This window comes from Sminthopsis crassicaudata, chromosome 1, assembly GCF_048593235.1.
Source record: "Sminthopsis crassicaudata isolate SCR6 chromosome 1, ASM4859323v1, whole genome shotgun sequence".
Lineage (NCBI taxonomy): Eukaryota > Metazoa > Chordata > Mammalia > Dasyuromorphia > Dasyuridae > Sminthopsis > Sminthopsis crassicaudata.
In genome coordinates this window covers 649,466,854-649,486,547 of record NC_133617.1, presented here as the reverse complement: position 1 = coordinate 649,486,547, position 19,694 = coordinate 649,466,854, and the positions used below count along the sequence as shown (strand labels likewise).

Sequence of the window (19,694 nt, the reverse complement as noted above, 5' to 3'; positions counted from 1 at the left end):
GGAATCAAATCTCTGTGTTTCTAAAAATACAAACATTTGCTTATTTCTACTTCTTGTTCAATCTCTCCTGTTTTCCATGATATTTTGAAGATATTTGAATCATTGAAAGAGGCTATGCAATTACATGCTCCACATTTTTCAGAATCCTGGGATATAGTTCATCTATATTAGGTGATTTGAAATTACAGAATGTGGCTGAGTAAACAACTGCCTTCCCATTTATCTTGGGTTTCAACTCCCTGTCACCTATTTTTATTCTATATTTTTTAGTCTGATCATCATTCTTCTTGGTAGGAAAAAAAAAGACAAAATAACTGCTTAATAGTTCCTCCTTCTCAGTGTCATCCATCATTATTGATCTTATCTCCTCTTGATCTTTCCCCAAACATTCATTTTTAAAACCTTGCTGGTAATTTTAGCATTCGTCACAAGCCTCAATTATTATCCTCATAAGAGGCATCACATACTTATTCATTTTCATGTTCCTACTCTTATTGGACAAGATTTGGGTATACTAATGCACTATACTATATAGGTATACCAGTGCATCATTCTGCAAACATATTTGGGAACTATGCTCAAAAAGCACATACTCTTTGAACCAAAAATACCATGTCTAGGTCTATACTCCAAAGAAATTAAAAGAGGGAAATGGTCTGGTTTTTGCTGTTTAGTTTTCAATCGTGTCTGACTCTTTTGAGGGGGTTTTCTCAGATAAAATCCTGGATAGTTTGTCAATTCCATCTCTATCTCATTTTGCAGATGAGGAAATTGAGGCAAACAGTGTTAAGTGACACACGGGGTCACACAGGTAGTAAGTGTCTGAGGTTGGATTTGGAGTCAGGATCTGTCTGCAGGTCCAACACTCCATCCCACTCCATCCATTGTGCTAATTAGGTCCTTATAAAAGGATTAATAAATACACAAATATTTACTGTAGCTTTTTTTTGTGGTAGTAAAGAATTAGAAATTGAGGGGAATATCCATCAATTGATAAATGGCTAAACAAGTTATCACATATGAATATGATATAGCACTGTTGTGTTGTAAGAAATGATGAAAAGAATGGTTTCAGAAAAACTTGGGAAGATTTGTATGAACCAATGGAAAGTAATCAGAACAATTTCTTCAATAAAAAGGATAGAAAAATATAGTTTCTCTGATTCAAAGACCAACCACAATTCCAAAGGACTCATGATGAAACTTGCTTTCCACATAAAAAGGGAAAACTGATGAGTCAATGTGAAGATTGAAACTTATTTTCTTCTATTTTTTGCTTCTTTTTCTTAGATGATGACTAACATGGACATTTGTTTCTCCATGTCTACACAGCTTTATAATGTTATTATTTTTCTTGCTTCTCAAAGACTGGGAGAGGGAAAAGAAAAGAGGATGAGAATTTGGAATTGAAAATAAAATCTAATAAAACTGAATTAAAACTAAAACAAAATCTTCAAAGTTTTTGAGGAAGTGGCTGCCTCCAACCAAGAGTTTGCTAGCTAGCTTTAATTGAAAAATCAAACAATTTTTGTAAAAGCACAAATTCAACAAACAATTTAAGTTCCATCTGTTTTATGGACACTTTTATGAGTGCTGGGCATATAAAAATAAAAATAAAATGATCCATACACTCAAAGAGTTGATATTATATGGGGGGAAGGTACGTGGGATATGATTTTTATGGAGATAAATTCAAATTTGAAGAAGGAGAAAGAAAATACTTCCAAGTGCAATTATCAGAGAAGGATTCATGAAGGAGATTACATCTGAGATAACTTGGCAAAGAAGAAATAATTTCAGAAGTCCTAGAATAAGAAACACATTCTAGGCAGGGGATGATGGTAGATGGCTGCATGTCCAGTATGGGGAATAGCTGTTCGATTCAATTTGACTCTAACGCAAAACATGGAAACTAGAGTAATGTGAAGTAACAAGTAAAAAGAGAAAGTCATGAAGGTAAAGATCATAAATACTGGTCCAAGAGATGTGTTTCTAGGAAATATCTTAGGAATTCCCTAGAAAGCCTCTGGAGGTTTTTCAGCAGGACAAAAAGGAAGGATGTGAGAGAAAGAAAAAGAGAGAGGAGAGGAGAGGGAAAAGGAGAGGGAGAGGGAGAGGAAAGGGGAGAAAGGGAAAAGGAGAGGGAAAGGAGGAGAGGGGGAGGGGGAGAAGAGAGGAGAGAGGAAGGGGAGAAGAAAGGAGAGGGGAAGGGGAGGGGGAGAGGAGAGAAGAGAAGAGGAGAGGAAAAGAGAGGAAAGGAGAGGAGAGGGAGAGGGAGGAAGGAGAGGAAAGGAGGGAGAGGGAGAAATCCTAAGGCTGTAGGACCAGTTGAGAGTCTTTTTTAATAATTCTAAGGAAAGGGGAAAACAGTGGTTGGGCAAACATTAGGAACATGAGGCTGTAAATTATTATGGACAGATGTTGGCATTTGATTGGACTCATAGTCTGAGTGAGAAAAGTCTAAGAAATTTAATTCATGTGAATGTTGAATCCTTTAAAAATGGTTACATTATTCTAATTATTACTGCATATTTCCATGGGGCTAGAACCAACTGCCATATCTTACCTAATTATGATTTTCAGTAGTACCAATTTGAATATACAGTTATCCCTTTCACATTGCAACTTTCCCCATCAGTTTCCATATATTGTGGGTTGGCTTGACAAATTAAATGGGAATTTTGGGGAAGTTTTGCAGAAGCTGTAGATGACATGCAAAGGCCAACAGATAACACACAAAAATTTGGTAACTCTGAAATGCATAAAATTCCTGAATTTTAGATTTCAGTTCTATAATAATTCAAATTTCTCTAGTAGGAAGGGAGAATCAGAATTTGTGCAGATTTTCTAGATTGCAAGGGTACCACATCCCTAACCGCAATGTAGAAGGGATAACCGTATCTGACTACTTCGTAGCATTCATTACTTGCACTAATCAAAAACTATCTATGATATGTTGAACTTGCAGAAACAGAATAGTGTTTCCATCAATAGAAATGGGGAATGTGAGAAGAGAGGAAGGTTTAAGGGAAGAAACTCTTGAGTTGATTTTTAGATAAGTTGAGTTCAAATTGGCCATCCAGATGGTGTCCAGCAAGCAGTTGGAGACATAGAAATTTAGTTGAGGGCCTAGATTAGTATGGGATATGTACGTATTTGTAAGTCACATATATACATCTCTGGCCATGTCACAGACACCCACATACATACATACATATATGTGTATGTGTGTATATATAGAAGCTTATGAGTATAGGGATAAATGTGTATTATGTGTATACACATACATGACATATCAACTCAGTCTTATCACCAGTGCTTCCCAGAACATGGCATTCCCAGAATGTTGCATTTAAATTCTTGATTTTTAAAAATCATCATTCATATGGGCTGGAGAAGTCAATGGTGCAGTAATTGTGACATCATAAGCAAAATGACCCAAACCATCCTCACCTGAGATATTTGGGCAACTATTGAATGCAATGGATAGATTATTGGGTCCTAAATCAAGAAGATCCAAGTTTCTTTTTTTTTCTTTTTTTTTAAAACACATTTTTCTATGAATCATGTTGGGAGAGAAAAATCAAAGACCCAAGACCTATCTGGTCGCAGATACCTCCTAGCTGTGGACTTTTTGCAAAACCACTTAGTGGGGGGACAATCATACCATCTTCCTGTCCATCTACAGGTATTGTGAGGAGCAGCACACAGTAGATACTCCCCTTCCTTCCCCATCCCCACCTCAGGTATCCCACAACCCACACAGCAAAACAGAAAGAAAACACCAGTCTTGTGATTTGTCTGTCTGCACTGTTTATTGGAGACAGCAAGCTTTCTTTGATAGTTTATACATGAAGCAAGAGGAGCTGGTCTTTCATTTCACATGGTTCAGGATGGACATGGCACATCCGAAGCGGCACATTAAATCTCTGAAGGGGGCTGTACAGTTTAGATAAATAGAACTCTGAGGGGCTCAACTAAGGGGACTCTTACAACCATTACAAAAAGACTGTCGATAGAGCTACGCACAGCACTGTACACACACGATGAGGCCGGGGGGAGGGGAGTGAGAGAGCTGACTGGAGCCACACACCTTGAATTGCTCAGCACACACACACAAATCGTTATTTAGTCCTCATTGAGGGCAGAATATGCACAAATGGTGTTCAAAGAATACGAGGGGACAGTGGAAAGAGAAAAACGGAGGAGGCCGATTTCTTGATCGTGAGTAGGAGATAGATATTTCCTGGTGCTTTTATTTGTCTCTGTGCCAAAGCATCTTAGGGAACACACAAGAGTATAACTGTATTTCCCCTCCCTGCCCTCCTTCCTCTTCCGTTCTGCGCCAGCTCTGTGCCCAGCTATCCTGGAGAAACATGGTCTCATGCACTATTTCTGCAGAGCAAGCACACTGGATTGTTTCCTCACAGAATATTTCTTCCCCTAGTCCCTGGGCCTCTCTTCCCCAGAAATCAAATGGGGCTTTTCTTTGATAGAAAGAGAGGAAAAGCGGTGGTACGTCAGCGAAGGTATAAATGGTTACAAAAGATAGTTGGTTTTCAGAAAAGCCTTTGAATTTCCATTGTAGCTTTTTCACAGATCACATCTCAAGACTATTTATTCAGATCAAAAGACAATGTGCTGGTGAGGCAATATCAGACAGCTTAGTGAGCTGGGGATCCTGGGGAGGGGGACACAGAGTGGCAAGAACATTTCTCTCTTGGAATGGAGAGCAGAGGCTTGAAAATGACCTCGAGGTGATAGACGTTATCTTCGATAGGATGGACTGACTGCATTGAGCCACCCGGTCACGCCTCGGGGAGACATGTCTACCTAAAGTGTGCAAACCGCTGCTGGCTGTGACCATGGGCTGGCCTTGTCTGGCAAGCAGGAGGCGCGTGCCATTCAACGTGCAGGAAGATATCGTCCATCACCACGGCCAGAGCAGGGCAGCCAGAGGGAACCAAAAATGCTCAGTGGGACTGGGTGACGTGGACCACTGCAGCTGGTACTTGGGAGGTGCTTAAAGCAGCATTTCCAAAGCAGTGGCAATAAACTGAACTACCTGGGCCAAGAGTTGGTGAGCCAGCCAGCAAGACATCCTAATGAGGCAGAGCAACCAGAATCTCCACATAATTGATAGGGAAGAAACCTGACTGACCATGAAGCATCCCCTCATACCAGTTCTCATCAATCTGGTTGGTGAGGGTAATGACATCCCCCTCCTTAAAACCCAGCTCGCCTTCATTTTCAGGTTCAAAGTCATACAGAGCCCGGCAGCAGGGCTGATCCATCGGGACACCTAAAAGACAGAAAATGGAGAAAAGCAAAGAAACACTTAGCATTGTGACACCTGGTATCTACAACTTGTATCAAATTAGAGATTTCTGTACTTGCCGTGTTAACTCCTATTCTATTTCCTATCTCACAAAGGGGAAATGATTCAGATCACATCCACAGGACCTATCAATCTTCATGCCTTCCCCCAAGTTGGAATACTTAGCCAATCCTGGGACTCAAGCGTCTGAAAAGTTGTTGGTCAAATTCTGTTTGCAATAAAGACACTGTGGTATGATGAAAGGAATGTTGAATCTGATGCTGGAAGACATGGATTTAAATCCAATTGCTTTCTAATACCTCCTTGCTCCTTCACCCTCGCCTCCTAAGTACATCTTTAGTCTATTTTTCTTTTGCAGAAGGACAACAAACACTGGAGATTCAGGAAAAGGTGGTGAGATTCCCACACATGTTTTAAAAACCAAATGCAAAACCACTGAAAATGAAAGCTGTTTGCCAAATGTGTTGCCCATAGATTTTTTTTTTTTTTTTAACCATCTGGGGGGAAAAAAAACGACAAAACTTAAAACTGCATTAATGAGAATATATTCATTTCCCCAGCAGAAATGAAAGTTTATTTTTATTGTACCAACCTCAGTCCCACAACACAATGAACTGTTGAAAACCTGGCAGGTGTCATGACTCAAACTGTATTAGTATGCAAGACAGCCACGCTAGTGTTGTTCAAGGAATCTGACTCAACATGTTCCTGAGGGTGGGCTGGACTATGTAGTAGGCAGCAGGGGGTCGGAGCATGTGACAAAGGAAGGGGAAAATGGAATCAAAGACTGAAACTCAATCTCACAGTGCTGATACAATATGTCAAGGGAAGTGATTTACTACCCAGGGAAAAAAGGATGCTCAAAATCCAGGCGTGCTGGGAGAGTAGATTACAAGATTAGTATGTGTGTAGGTCCTGATAAAAGAGAACAGAAATAAAAAACATGAAGAATAAAAGACTTATAAAGGGAAAACCTACAAAGAAGAAAGAAGAGAAGAATTGGAAAAGGGGAAAGGAAGAAGGGAAAAGAAAGAGAGAGAGAGAGAGAGAGAGAGAGAGAGAGAGAGAGAGACAGACAGAGAGAGAGAGAGAGGCAAAGGGAATAATAGAAAAAGGGAGGAAAAGAAAATGGGACAACTAGAAAGATAGAGTGAAAAGTAGATAAAGAAAAGAGAAAACAAGAAAGAGAAGGTGCAGGTGAGAGAAAAAATAGAGGGAGGGAAAGAAAAATCCTTTTTCAAATAATTATAACTCACAAAGAATAAATTAGGAAGAGGAGAAATAAATTACTGTGACTTGAATGAAAACCAAGAGAATCTCAGGATTACATCAAAAGATACTACTGGAAAATTTCCCTCATGTGTTTTAATAAAATCTATATCCCGTTGTATCTAACCTGTTGGTTTAGGAGTGCTTGTATGAGATAGGCCTCCATTATGTTGAGTATTGTCTCCAGATGCAAACTCTAGGCTCATGCGGGGTTTAGGCTGATACTCTCTTCTAGGCTGAGAGGAAGCTTCTCTTATCCTGTATAAGGGATCAATCAATCAATCAATCAATCAAAAAGATAAAAATGACAAAGTTAAAAAAAAGAAGTGATATCATCAACATTAATGAAACAGAAGCAAAAATCTGTATAAGTACCCTTATGATGAATTAGGCATGCATCTTATATTTATTCTTGAAGTATAAGCAAAATGGGGGAGGGAATACTCCTTAGTGAATGTTCTGGGATTCTCTAATAGAAAAGCTTGAAAAAGCTAACTCATGGTAATGTTAAAGGATTCAATGAGCATTATAGGCTATTTCAGTGAAGAGTTTAAGTTTACCATCAGCAATTTATTCTTAACATTTTGATCAAAAGGGTGTAGTACCTTTCCTCAAGCCTGACAGTAACTTGCTGCAGAATCTGGGAAGCCTGCTTGTGGTACTCCAGCTGGGCTTGTACCAGAGCAGAGAGCTGGCTCACCTGTTCAATCTGCACATCAATAGAAAAAAAGTGAACTTTAGAGCAATGCTTTTAAGTCACTTTTTATAGATCATTTCTTCAAACATCCAGAAAGTACTTAGTACTATGCAATGGACACCATGCCAAGTGCTGCACATATAGTTTAAAAACAAAACAATCTATAATCTCAAAGGACTTTTATTCCCTCAAAAGACTTTTTTTGTGGAAATAAAATATGCATATACTCACTTACACACACACACACAGATAAATAAACACAAAATATATACAAAGGAAATATAAAATGATATGTAAAGTTGTTAGCCCCTGGAAGGTCAAGAGAAGCCTGGTGGAAGAGAAGGTGTCTAAATCTATGAAACAATTAACTCATAGTATTTCATCTGAAGATGGCACATAGTCACAGGTTGATCAACTTTATTAATATCTGATTAAGATAGCAATAAATGTGGATTCTATGGGTAGTAATGAAAATTAAAATTAGGTCCACCACTCAAGTTAGTCTTACTCATTTGAAAGGTAAAGGCATGAATTGAACAAAGAATATAATTTTGATCTGTGGACATTCAGCATATGTCAGTAAGCAATGATGTAGTTTCTTGAGGTATGACTTGCTAGAAATATTTGTAAATAACTATGCTAAATATTTTGGATTTCTGTTAGAAAATAAATGCCCACAAAAACTGATATGGTATTAAGAAGTAAATAATAATTTCTTCTCCTGAGATGCTGCCACTCTTAATTCTGGGTCCCTTGTGGTAGTTTAAGTTGACTAAACTGAAAAGAGTTTCCTGGGCTAAGTTATCCCAGGCTTGCTAAATCCTCAGAGTAATCACAGTCCATTTTGTATGTTTGGAGAGGCCAAAATGTCAGCTACAGAATTCTCTCCCATATATCCATGTCTCACCAAAGTTATAATTAATTAGAAAAACATTATCAAAATTGGTGATCACACATGTTCTGTGTACACACACAGGCACATACACATTTACTCATGGTTTTGAAGGCAGTTGTTTAATTCACTACTATACTAAAAAAGTCTATCCCTGCCATCATTTCTCCAAACCTGCTGTTACTGATACCTAATTAAGAAGTGGGGAGACTGGAAAGTTAGAAAGAGTATTTATATTAATGACTTAAGTGATTATATGACATATTTTTTGCAGTTTCTTACCTCTGAAATAAAACCAAAAGGCCCCATAGCCTCATGGAAGAATTAAAATAGCTTCCAATGAGGGCTATTTCACTCTTACTATCTAATAATTCTTAAACAACTGATTGGCTAGTGATATTATGAAGACTTACTAAATGGTAAATAATTGATTTCTCACTAATGTGAACTTTTTCTCCAATAGTTTACCTTGAAACCTATTCATACATTTCCAAGTTGTGTGATTTTTGTCCAAGCTCTCTAAGAAATTATGTATAGAGATTTAACCAATGGGTTAGAAGCTGTCCTCCATATTTTATATCTGTCCACTAGTTTTCTCTTGCTTTTACTAAATGACTAACTTACTAAATGATTTCTCCTTTTGTCATTGTATATATCCTGGATGATGTCTTTCATACTACTTCTTATGCTTGACTATTAATATGCAGTGTGTGATGCTGTGATGGCAAGAGTATTTTACTTGTAGAGAGGAGAGAGAGGAGAGAATTGAGCTCAAGTCTTGGCTCTGATATTTGCTACCTTCGTGATCTTAAAAAGTCACTTATATTTTTGAGTTGCATGTCTTCATTTAAGCAAGAACAATAATAGTTCCTTTAATAATATCTTATGGGAATTGTTAAAGGAAAACCATTTTGTACATTTTAACATTAGATAAATATGAGTGGCAGTCCTTTGGTATTTCAGTGAAAATACCATAAAGAATGTTTTCTCCTTGCTTTTCTTTGCAGTTGTTAGCCTTTTAAAATATATCCCTTTCCAGCTTAACTAGCCACATTCTTTTGAATGACAGCAACCACCTACCTAAGTCCATGTTCAAGTTAGGGTAATTTGGATGTTGAGAGTATTAATTAATGTGTAAATGTGTTTAAATAAGCACATAATGACAAGATTCAAAACTCAAGTCCAAATAAAATAGTTAGGAATCTGCTCACATCCATTTCGAGGAGGTTGAACATGCTTGATTCAGCGATTTCTTTAGATTCATCAAATTTCTCTAGAGCTTGGCGAAGCTCCTCGTCTGGAATCTTGCCTTGCCTTTTCTTCTTGTAATCAAAGTCCAGGCGTCGACCCTCCAACTTCTTTAAATGATGCTGAAAAATTGAAGGGCAAAAGAGATCAAAGGAAAGCTTTTGAAAGGATTAGATAGATGGAAGATCTGTATCCTTCTGATTCCAAGGCCTAGATCTTTAGCCACTATTATTTCTTACCTCAATAAAGTATTTTGAGGAAAACACTTTGAAAATTTCAAACATTCCAATGCTGTAAGTATCTGTGATTTCCGATACAGATTGGATTTTAATCCAAACTATAACCTCTCCAAAGCTTTAGTTAATTATTTTTAGTACTTAAAAACAACCATAACAGCTATATGGCAGAGTAAAGATATTCCTGGAGTCAGGAATATCTGAGTTTAAATATGACCTTGGACTATTTTGAAGCTGGGCAAGTCACTTTACCTATACCTCACAGGGATAATAATAGTATCTATCTGTGGCTCAAATGAGGTGTTTGTAAAAGGCTTAACAAAGTGCCTAGCACACTGTTGGTACTTAATAAATGCATATTCCCTGCCTTCCATTCATTTTCAAAAGAAGGCAGAAGCTTAAATATTAGGAGATCACTGGAGAAGAAATAATTTTCAAAGGTTAAGTAAATGAATGAGAGAATACAAATGAGAACTGCCCTCCTCCCCATTCCCTAATTCAGTCTCATTTTTCTAAATAGCCTCCAGTTCTTGTTTAAGTGAAAAATGTCAACTTCCTAGTAGAATTAAGAGTTAAACCAAAAAAAATGGGCTATTTGGATGAACTCTTTGAAATGAAAACCTTACTATTTCAAAAGATTTTGCCTTGGGACAATCTTCCCCCTTCCCCCAATCCTTAACCTGAGCTGTGAGGTGATCAGTTTACTTCCAGTTAAGAAGTCTTACTACCTGTCTACATGGGCACTTTCCTTATAATTTACAATCTTAGAGAATTAGAATTGTTCAGCACACTAAGATTAAATGATCTACCCAGCCAGAATATGACAAAGGTGGGATTTGAACTCAGCTCTTCTTAGCTCACTCTCTACCCACTGTAACACAATGCCTCTTCCTTTATAGACCTTTTCTACTCAAATAATTCATTACTGCATAGGTAATACTGAGCCTGTTTGCTCTCAGCTAGACTGAAGCAGTATGAAAGTCTGTTACCAGGACAGTAATTTGAACTTTTTCATCTTGACAGGATCTTCTCTAACTTCTGCTCCACTGACTTTCCTTTTGAGAACTCAGAGTTACCCATACTCTACATGATGCCAGAATAGAAATTTTATTTAACTATTTATTGCCACAAATCTGTGCTCCTAATCTTGCTACACCTAGAATAATTTTATTTTTCTTTGATCCTAGACACACATCCAAGAAGAAACTAGCCTAAGAGTAAAAGAATCCATAGATCATTCACAGAGGAGAATATCCTTATGCTGGTAGTAGAGCCACCTTGATTTGTAATTTCCCAGTAAATTATCTTCTCCAGAAGGTCAGCCACCAAATAGAAATAGTTTTGGCCTTCGCAACTCAGGGAGATATGCTATGAAATGACTGTGATATGTATCAGTAGAGAGCATACCTCCAACAAGAGGCTCAATTAATTAAAAAATGTGTTCTCTAAAATTATTTGGGGAAAATCTACTGATGACAGTTTGAAATTTAAGTAAACTGCAATGGAAGGTTTGCATTTTTGTTTACTCTCAAATGTAAGCATCATTAAACACAAAATAGAAGGAGGATGATGGCATAGAAAGAATGAATGAAAGTTCAATCAGAGGACCTGGGTTCAAATCCAAGCTTTTCTACTTATAAAGTATAACATTAAATAAGTCATTTTTCAGACAATCATAAAGCTAGTAGGAGTCAGAGGTAAACTAGTGCTCCTGTTTAAAGACAGCCATCTGCCCCCTATGCCATAATGTCTCAGTTCTTTTTAAGTGTCTTTAATTTCATTCTACTGCTTCTGAGCTGGTAAAAGATGGTGGTGTCCCTTCTACTCATTTTCCTTTTGTTCCCATTCATGAATAGAAAGCAAAAAGGGATGGAAAAGCCAAAGGACATGGGGAGAAAAGGAAAAGGAAAAAAGGGTATGAAATCCACCCCAATCAAAATGTTCTCAGTAAGAATATTTGCTTGCCCATAAAAACTTGTCTCAAATTCTTTCTGTGAGTTAGCTGTAGAATTCTAAGCAAAATGCAGTTCTTACTATGGCAAAGAAACATAATGGCATCTCTGAATTTTAGAGTTAAAAGGAATTTTGATGAGCATCTAATCCAAGTATTGGGAAGAAGAGGAGGCTAAGATTCATTCATTGCAAGTAATTGCCAAGAAACTGCAATTCATAAAGGAGAGAAATAAGATAGGCAGTATGATACAGTAGTATGTGCATTTGATTTGTAGAGAATGCAGATTTAAATTCTAATTCTGCTACCTGTCACTTGTGTGACCTCAGGTGAAACACTTCTCTATTCTGTTCATTAGATTTTTCATCTTTCAAATGAGAAGTCTGGACTCATAATCCCTTTTCAGTTGGACTGAAACTTTAAAATTTCAAATTCTTAGCTCTTTCTATTCTGTAATTCATCTTTCTTGAAACAACTTTATAGACATGGGCCCTCATTTGAGCATATTGAAGAGTCTTTTTGGTATCTTTTTGATGGGGCATTTCTAGGAATTGTGACTCATTCATTAACTCAGTTTAATGAGTTCCTACCATGTGATCTGCAGGGTTTCAAGAGCTACTTTGTTTTTATAGAAAACAAGATCCTGAATAAGAGAAGTGGAAATTGCCTTTCTAAATGATGCACTTTGTCCCTTTGCAAGGGAGGGCTAATATAGATATAGATATAGATATAGATATCAAAGAAAAAGCTTCATTGTCCTATGTGGCTTTCAAAAGATGACACTTGAGTATTTTTTCCTCAGTCCCAACAGCTGTTATGAAAATGTGAAAACACATGAGCATTCAGTGTTAATATAACTGCTCATTTAAGCAAACTACAAAATTGTCATCAGTGGTACAGCTGGCTTTTCATAGGGTAAAATCAACACAGAGAATTATAGGTTAATTAATATATTTGTGCTTCTCTGAAAAAGAATAATAATCCTTCTGGAAAAGAAAATGTTCCCCACAAGAACAACAAAAACAACAACAAAACAAACCAGAAATTGAACACAGAGTAATGATGATTTCTAAGTCTATCCCTCCGAAAAAAATATGAGAAGCATCTCCTTATTTTCTCTGCAAAGATGAAGGATCATGAGTACATGTAGGGTTGAACTTAAAAGTAGCTGATGGGTTGGTTAATTTGCTGAACTAGGTTCCCCCCCCCCTCTTTCTTTTTCATTCTTAAGATTTGTTTTTGAATAAGAAGGAGGGAAAAAGCATACTGGGAAATAAAATATACTTTACTTCTCCTCTTTGTTGTTCTTCAAACAGGACACTCCACAACACTGGTTATTTTCACTTCCTCTCTGCCATACCTAGGAGCTTATTTCCTCCTCATTTCTGCTTCTTAGCTTCCCAGGCTTTCCTAGCGGAAATCCTACCATCTACAAGAAGCTCCCTTAATGGTAGGGCCTTCACTTTATTGATTATCTTGAATTTATGTCTTACTATAATATTTTTGGTGTACACAGTTGTTTGCATATTGTCTCCTAGTCCCCACACCCCTCCCCAATTAAGCTCTTTAAGACTAGGAATTATCTTTTTGGTTTTCTAAGTATCTACAGAGCTTAGCACTATAGCCAGTATACATTAGTCACTTAATAAGTGCTGGTTTACTTAAGTGACTATTATTATTGCCATTTAAAAATGAAAATAATGGCAAAATGTATGGTGGCTAGTCTTGAAGTTAAGAAAAACCTAGCTTCAAATATCATCTCTAATAGCTATGTGATCAGAAACAATATGCTTGACTTTCCTTCCAGTTTCCTCATGTGTAAAATGATTATGATACATGTAATTTTGTTGTTCAGTCATATTCAACTCTCTGTGATCCCATTTGGGATTTTCTTGACAAAAATACTATAGTGATTTGCCATTTCCTTCTCCAGATCATACCAAGGCAAGCAGAGTTTAGTGCCTTGCCCAAGGTCACACAATGAGTATTTGCAACCAGATTGTATTCACAAAGAGGAATCCTACTGACTTCCAAGCTATCTATCTAGCTATATCTATCTATCTATCTATCTATCTATCTATCTATCTATCTATCTATCTATCTATCTCTCTCTCTCTCTCTATATATATATATATATATTTATCTATATACACATGTCTCTATATACATACATATATATATAGGTCCATATATGTGTGTATGCATGTATATACATGGTTTCTTTGTACATTTTCTATTATATAAATGTCATGGTTATTATTTTGGTAGTTATCATAAGTCATAATGATCATTATCATAATTGGCTAAAGTTCTTTATTTTTCCATGTATAATGGGTCAGATACCTGTATTTCCCTCAGGTCCTTATCATGGAGATTCTGGAGAGGATCAATGAAATTTTGTTTCACTTCCATGTCCAAAGAATCTTTCACCTCCGACAGTTCCCTCATGGCCTCCCCAACATCACCAAGGGCTGGGCCTAGGACAAGAAAATATTTTTATTTTACCTTAAAATACAAAGTTCAAGTATAGACAGCTCTGTACTTAGGACTATAATAACCTCAACTCCTGTTCCAGTGAATATTCAGGCTCTTTAACCCTTTTTCAAAAGGGAAATTGAGAAAAGAATATTCCTTAGACTCAAGGAAATTATCAGCTAAGAGAAATGGCCTATAATCCATATTTAAATAAACTGGATTTTTTGGTATGTTATTCCCCTAAAAATATTTTTTAAATTATTTTTTTTCAAATTATATTAACTTTTGAATTCTTAATATGAAACCCTAATGTGTTTGAAACTTTATTAAGATTAACTTTCATGGTTAAATCTTTGCTCAAGGAAAGAGACAAAAACAAACAAAAAATAAAACAAAAATAAAATTCATTGGTAATATAGTAGTTAGCACAGCTACTTTCCAAATACAAACAAAGCAAACATTCTGAAAACAATTTATCCAAATGAAAATAAATTCCTGGTGACAAGGCTTGTATTCCTGATCGATTTTTAAAATCAACTTTCTTACACCACTGAACTAAAAGCTCCAGATAAGCAAGATAATTGAATGGGACTGGGGTGGAGATTTCTTATAAAGTTTGAGACAGAGTAGGTCAGATCATAGGCCTAAATTATGTGATACCTATTCCCAGAGGTCTTTAGAGCCTGAAGATCAGGCCTTGGGCCTCAGGTTGCAGGAAGTCACATTATCTCTGGGCCTAGAGGTCTCTAAAAAGTTAAGACCCTAGATCAGCTACAGGAAGTGACAGTGACCCACAGGAAGTAGGCAACATTGGTGACCCTTGGTCAATGATGGTTACTTCCTTTTAGTCCATCTAATGAAAAGGCTTGGTCTTGCTTAACTCCTGATAAGCTTCTGCCTTGTTAGGTTGAGAGCACATGGTAGGAGCTGAGATGCCTCCTGGGTGTGCTGGGCCTTTTCCTGCAGGGATGAAATAAATGCTTTCTCTCTGTACCTGAAGATGTCTCTGATTAGCTAATTTGGGAAAGGGGGCCTAACACATCCCACACATAATCCAGAAGCAAAAAACCAACAGTTACCAAAGTTGCATTCATCTCCAAGCTCTCTCCCAAACTTGAGCATGGCTTCTGCAAGCAGGGGCCTCAGCCTGTGGGTAGCCTGGTCCCTTTCTCCTGCCCTCGGATCTTGGACATTGTGTTGATCATGCTAAGTTTAGCTCTAGAAGCTGTGGGGAGAAAGATAGTAAATGGCAGGTGGCAGATCCACCCAATCTACTGTCAATCAGTGACTGAATATAAATATATAAACTATAAAATATGAAAGTAAGAAGAGAAGAGAGAAAAGAGGGGAGACAGAAGAGAACAGGAAGAAAGAAATGAGAGAAAAGGCATGAGGGCAATAAGGAGCTTTGAAAAGGAATATAGGAGTACAATAGTGTATAAGCAGCAGTTAATTTGGACTGTCAAATGACTATATTTGTACTAGGTAAGTGACTTGCAACCTTCTAAAATAGCAATATCCCTTCTTTTTAATTTTTCTTTTTTTAATATTAATTTTATAATTGTAACCTTTTTTTTGACAGTACATATGCATAGGTAATTTTTACATTATCCCTTGCATTCACATCTATTCCGAATTTTCCCTCCTTCCCTCCACCCCCTCCCCTAGATGACAGGCAGTCTCATACATGTCAAATGTGTTTAATTTTTCTCCCATTATCAAGCACTTGTTTTTTTCCTCCCTAAACTGTGACAAGTAAATACAATGAAGGTAAACTGAAATACAGACTCCTACAAGCTACAGTTTCTTTATAATAATGCATAAAGAATGAGATCATAAATAAATTAGAGGAACACAGGATAGTTTACCTCTCAGACCCGTGGAGGAGGAAGGAATTTATGTCCAAAGAAGAACTAGAGATCGTTATTGATCACAAAGTAGAAAACTTTGATTATATCAAATTTAAGTTTTTGTACAAACAAAACTAATGCAGATAAGATTAGAAGGGAAACAATAAACTGGGAAAACATTTTTACATTTAAGGGTTCTGATAAAGGCCTCATTTCCAAAATACATAGAGAATTGACTCTAATTTATAAGAAAATCAATCCATTCTCCAATTGATAAATGGTCAAAGGATATGAACAGACAATTCTCAGATGAAGAAATTAAAACTATTTCTAGCCATATGAAAAGATGCTTCAAGTCATTATTAACCAGAGAAATGCAGATTAAGACAACTCTGAGATACCACTACACACCTGTCAGATTGGCTAGAATGACAGGGAAAGATAATGCAGAATGTTAGAGGGGATGTGGGAAAACAGGGAAACTGATGCATTATTGGTGAGATTGTGAATACATCCAGCCATTCTGGAGAGCAATTTGGAACTATGCCCAAAAAGTTATCAAACTGTGCATACCCTTTGATCCAGCAGTGTTACTAGGATTATATCCCAACGAAATCTTAAAGGAGGGAAAGGGGCCTGTATGTGCATAAATGTTTGTGGCAGCCCTCTTTGTAGTGGCCAGAAACTATGTGGATGCCCATCAATTGGAGAATGGCTAAATAAATTGTGCTATATGAATATTATGGAATATTATTGTTCTGTAAGAAATGAGCAGCAGGATGATTTCAGAAAGGCCTGGAGAGACTTGCATGAACTGATGCTGAGTGAAATGAGCACAACCAGGAGATCATTATATACTTCAATAACAATACTGTATGATGATCAATTCTGATGGACCAAATCAGTTCCAATTGAGCAGTAATGAACTGAACCAGCTATACCCAGGGAAAGAACTCTCAGAGATGACTATGAACCACTACATTGAATTCCCAATCCCTCTAATTTTATCCACCTGCATTTTGGATTTCCTACACAGGCTAATGGGTACTCTGTTTCAAAGTCCGATTCTTTTTGTACAGCAAAACAACTGTTTGACCATGTATACACATATTGTATTTAATTTATACTTTAACATATTTAACATGTATTGATCAGCCTGCCATCTGGGGGGAGGGGAGGAAGGAGGGGGAAAATTAGAACAAAAGGTTTGGGAGTTGTCAGTGTTGTAAAATTACCCATGCATATATCTGGTAAATAAAAACTATTAAAATATAAAAATAAAGTAAAAAAAAAAAAAAAAAAAAAAAAAGCAATAATGCATATAATGGCTAACAAAGTGAGTCAGACTAACCACCTCAGTGACCCCAATGAGAAGGGGGGGGGGAGATTGTTTTTATTAACATGCAGAAATAGGGGATCATTATAAAAGATCATACTGAGAAAATGGGTTAGCATTCAGGTATGGCTAATTGCACCCCATTCTGACAATTAAGGAATATAAATTGTCTTATGGGACTCATCTGCCTCTTTTAATTTCTTAGGGGTCTAGAAGCATCAGGTTTGTTGTTCCCTTGGGGAAGATCAACCCTCCTCTAATTGTACAAGGACAGCCAAAGATAGATGGCAAAGTCTTTTGAAGGTGAACCCCAGATTAATCTGATCTGCATTTATAGACAAACAAACAGATGTCCCAGGGCCAGATTAAATAAGTGATAACAACAGTCCCAGTCAACCATACCTTTAAACTAATTTGAATCAGAAAAGACAGCACTTCTGAATGAAGTGATTTCAAGTAGGTTATAAAATTATAAAAATTATAAAAACCAATACAGCACAAAATCAGTTACATTATAAAAATCAATAGAGGAGAAATCCAAAGACAATATTAGTTATTATCTTTTTTACATTATAAAAAGGGAAGAGAAATGAAGAGGAAAGATAGAAAGGGGAGGAAAAAGAAGAGGAAAAGAAGAAAAGGGTGGAGAAGAGAAGGGGAAAGGGAAATAAAGATTCTTGTGTCAAATAAACATAGTTAAGCAAAACAAATTATCTTACTAGTCATGTTAAAAAGTGATTTTCATGTTCTGCATATTAATATATCCTCTCTTTCTTGAGGTAAGCAGCATTCACTTTCATCAATCATCTGGAATTTTGGTTGATCATTTTGTTGATCAGAATAGTTAAACCTTTCAGGAAAGTCTTTCATTTTTACAATGCTGATGTTACAATATAAATTTTTCTCCTGGTTCTGCTCACTTTAATTTGTACCAGTTAACACAAGTCTTCCCAAATCTTTTTGAAATCATGTCTTTAGTACTTTATAACAGTAATATTTCATCATATCGATATACCAAAATTTGTTCATTCATTTTCTAACTGAGGGGCACATTCCTGGTTTCCAACTCTTTGCTACTAAAAAAGGATCTGCTATGATGTTTTTGTTGATAAATACATATATACTTTCTTTTTTTTTTCTTTTCTTTCTTCCTCTTTTTCTTTCTTCCTCTCTTCCTTTCTCCCTTCCTTCCTTCCTTTCTTTATTGACATAGGGCTAGGAGTAGTATTGCTATGGCATGTACTGTTTATGAACTCTTGGGACATAATTGCAAATTACTTCTCAAAATGTTTGAACTTATTCACAGTTCTACCAACAGTACATCAAAGAGTCCTTTTTAATTTAATATTTTATTTTTCCCTAATTACATGCAAAAACAATTTTAGCATTTGTTTTTGTTGTGCCACAATTCTCTTTTAATGTCCTGACCCAGTTTCCCTAATTGTCCCATTCAGTTACTCTGCCTCAGGTTATAATCATTCCCCCTTTGTGTTAGGATAAAGGTCTTACATCTTAGACCTTAGGCTATAGTACCTCTAAATGTTTGATGGATAAAGGTCTTTATCCATTTTAGACATCATTAGAATAGCAGGAGCCTCTCCAGTACCTCCCTCATCCTTAAGTCATCCTCATCCTTGGTTCCTCCCCCCATTAGATCAGTCCCATCCAGGTACCTCCCCCATCATGTCATTGTTCTTGTTACCCAGTAAAAGAATCTTGTTATCAGACATTCAGGGCAAGATTCTTCCAGAAGATAGTCATGTTCAGCCATGGGACCAACCATGCATCCATTGGTCCCACTAAATCTCTCCATTTAATAAATTCTGTATTGAATACTCTCTAATCTCCGTCTTGCTCAGTTTCTCCAGCATTACATTTTGGAGCTCCCCAGTGAGATGTTAGAAAATGAGCAGGATTAGAGATAAAAGAGACTTTCTTGCTCAATTTCTCCAGCCTTACAGTTTTAAAATTTTGACTTCCAAATTATTTCCTTCCCTTTCTTCCCTATCCCAATCTTTGAGATAGGAAGTAGCGTAATATAGTTTGTAAATGTGCAGGCATGCACAATATGTTTCTATGTTAGACAAGTGAAACATATTGTCCAAATTCATTGTGGACAGAATTTTTCATTATAAGTTCTTTAGAACTATTTAATTCATTGTATTGCGAAGAATAGTTAAGTCATAACTGATCATACAATGTGGCTATTACTACGTACAACATTCTCCTGATTCTGCTCACCTCACTTTGCATCAAAATGATGTAAACTATGCCCCCCTTGACTTTTGGGGGGAAGCAAGTGAACTCTGAAACATTCTTCTGACAGACCCACCCTCTTCAGGACAGTTAAGTGCTTTCATTAAGATTAGCCCAGGACCACTCCCAGTAGCTCAAAATAATAC

The 19,694-nt window shown here is 36.7% G+C and overlaps 1 protein-coding gene across 1 annotated transcript in view; it reads right to left on the bottom strand.

The window, feature by feature from the left end:
- Positions 1 to 3,796: 3,796 nt before the first annotated feature.
- The window catches only part of SH3GL2 (SH3 domain containing GRB2 like 2, endophilin A1), an 80,817-nt gene continuing 64,919 nt past the window's right edge, over positions 3,797 to 19,694 (bottom strand). Inside the window, 8 exon segments of the mRNA XM_074282965.1 lie at positions 3,797 to 5,302; positions 6,735 to 6,865; positions 7,213 to 7,316; positions 9,408 to 9,566; positions 13,975 to 14,108; positions 15,186 to 15,243; positions 15,245 to 15,274; positions 15,276 to 15,331. Of these exon segments, the coding sequence (XP_074139066.1) occupies positions 5,103 to 5,302; positions 6,735 to 6,865; positions 7,213 to 7,316; positions 9,408 to 9,566; positions 13,975 to 14,108; positions 15,186 to 15,243; positions 15,245 to 15,274; positions 15,276 to 15,331 (872 nt within the window). The 3' untranslated portion in view covers positions 3,797 to 5,102.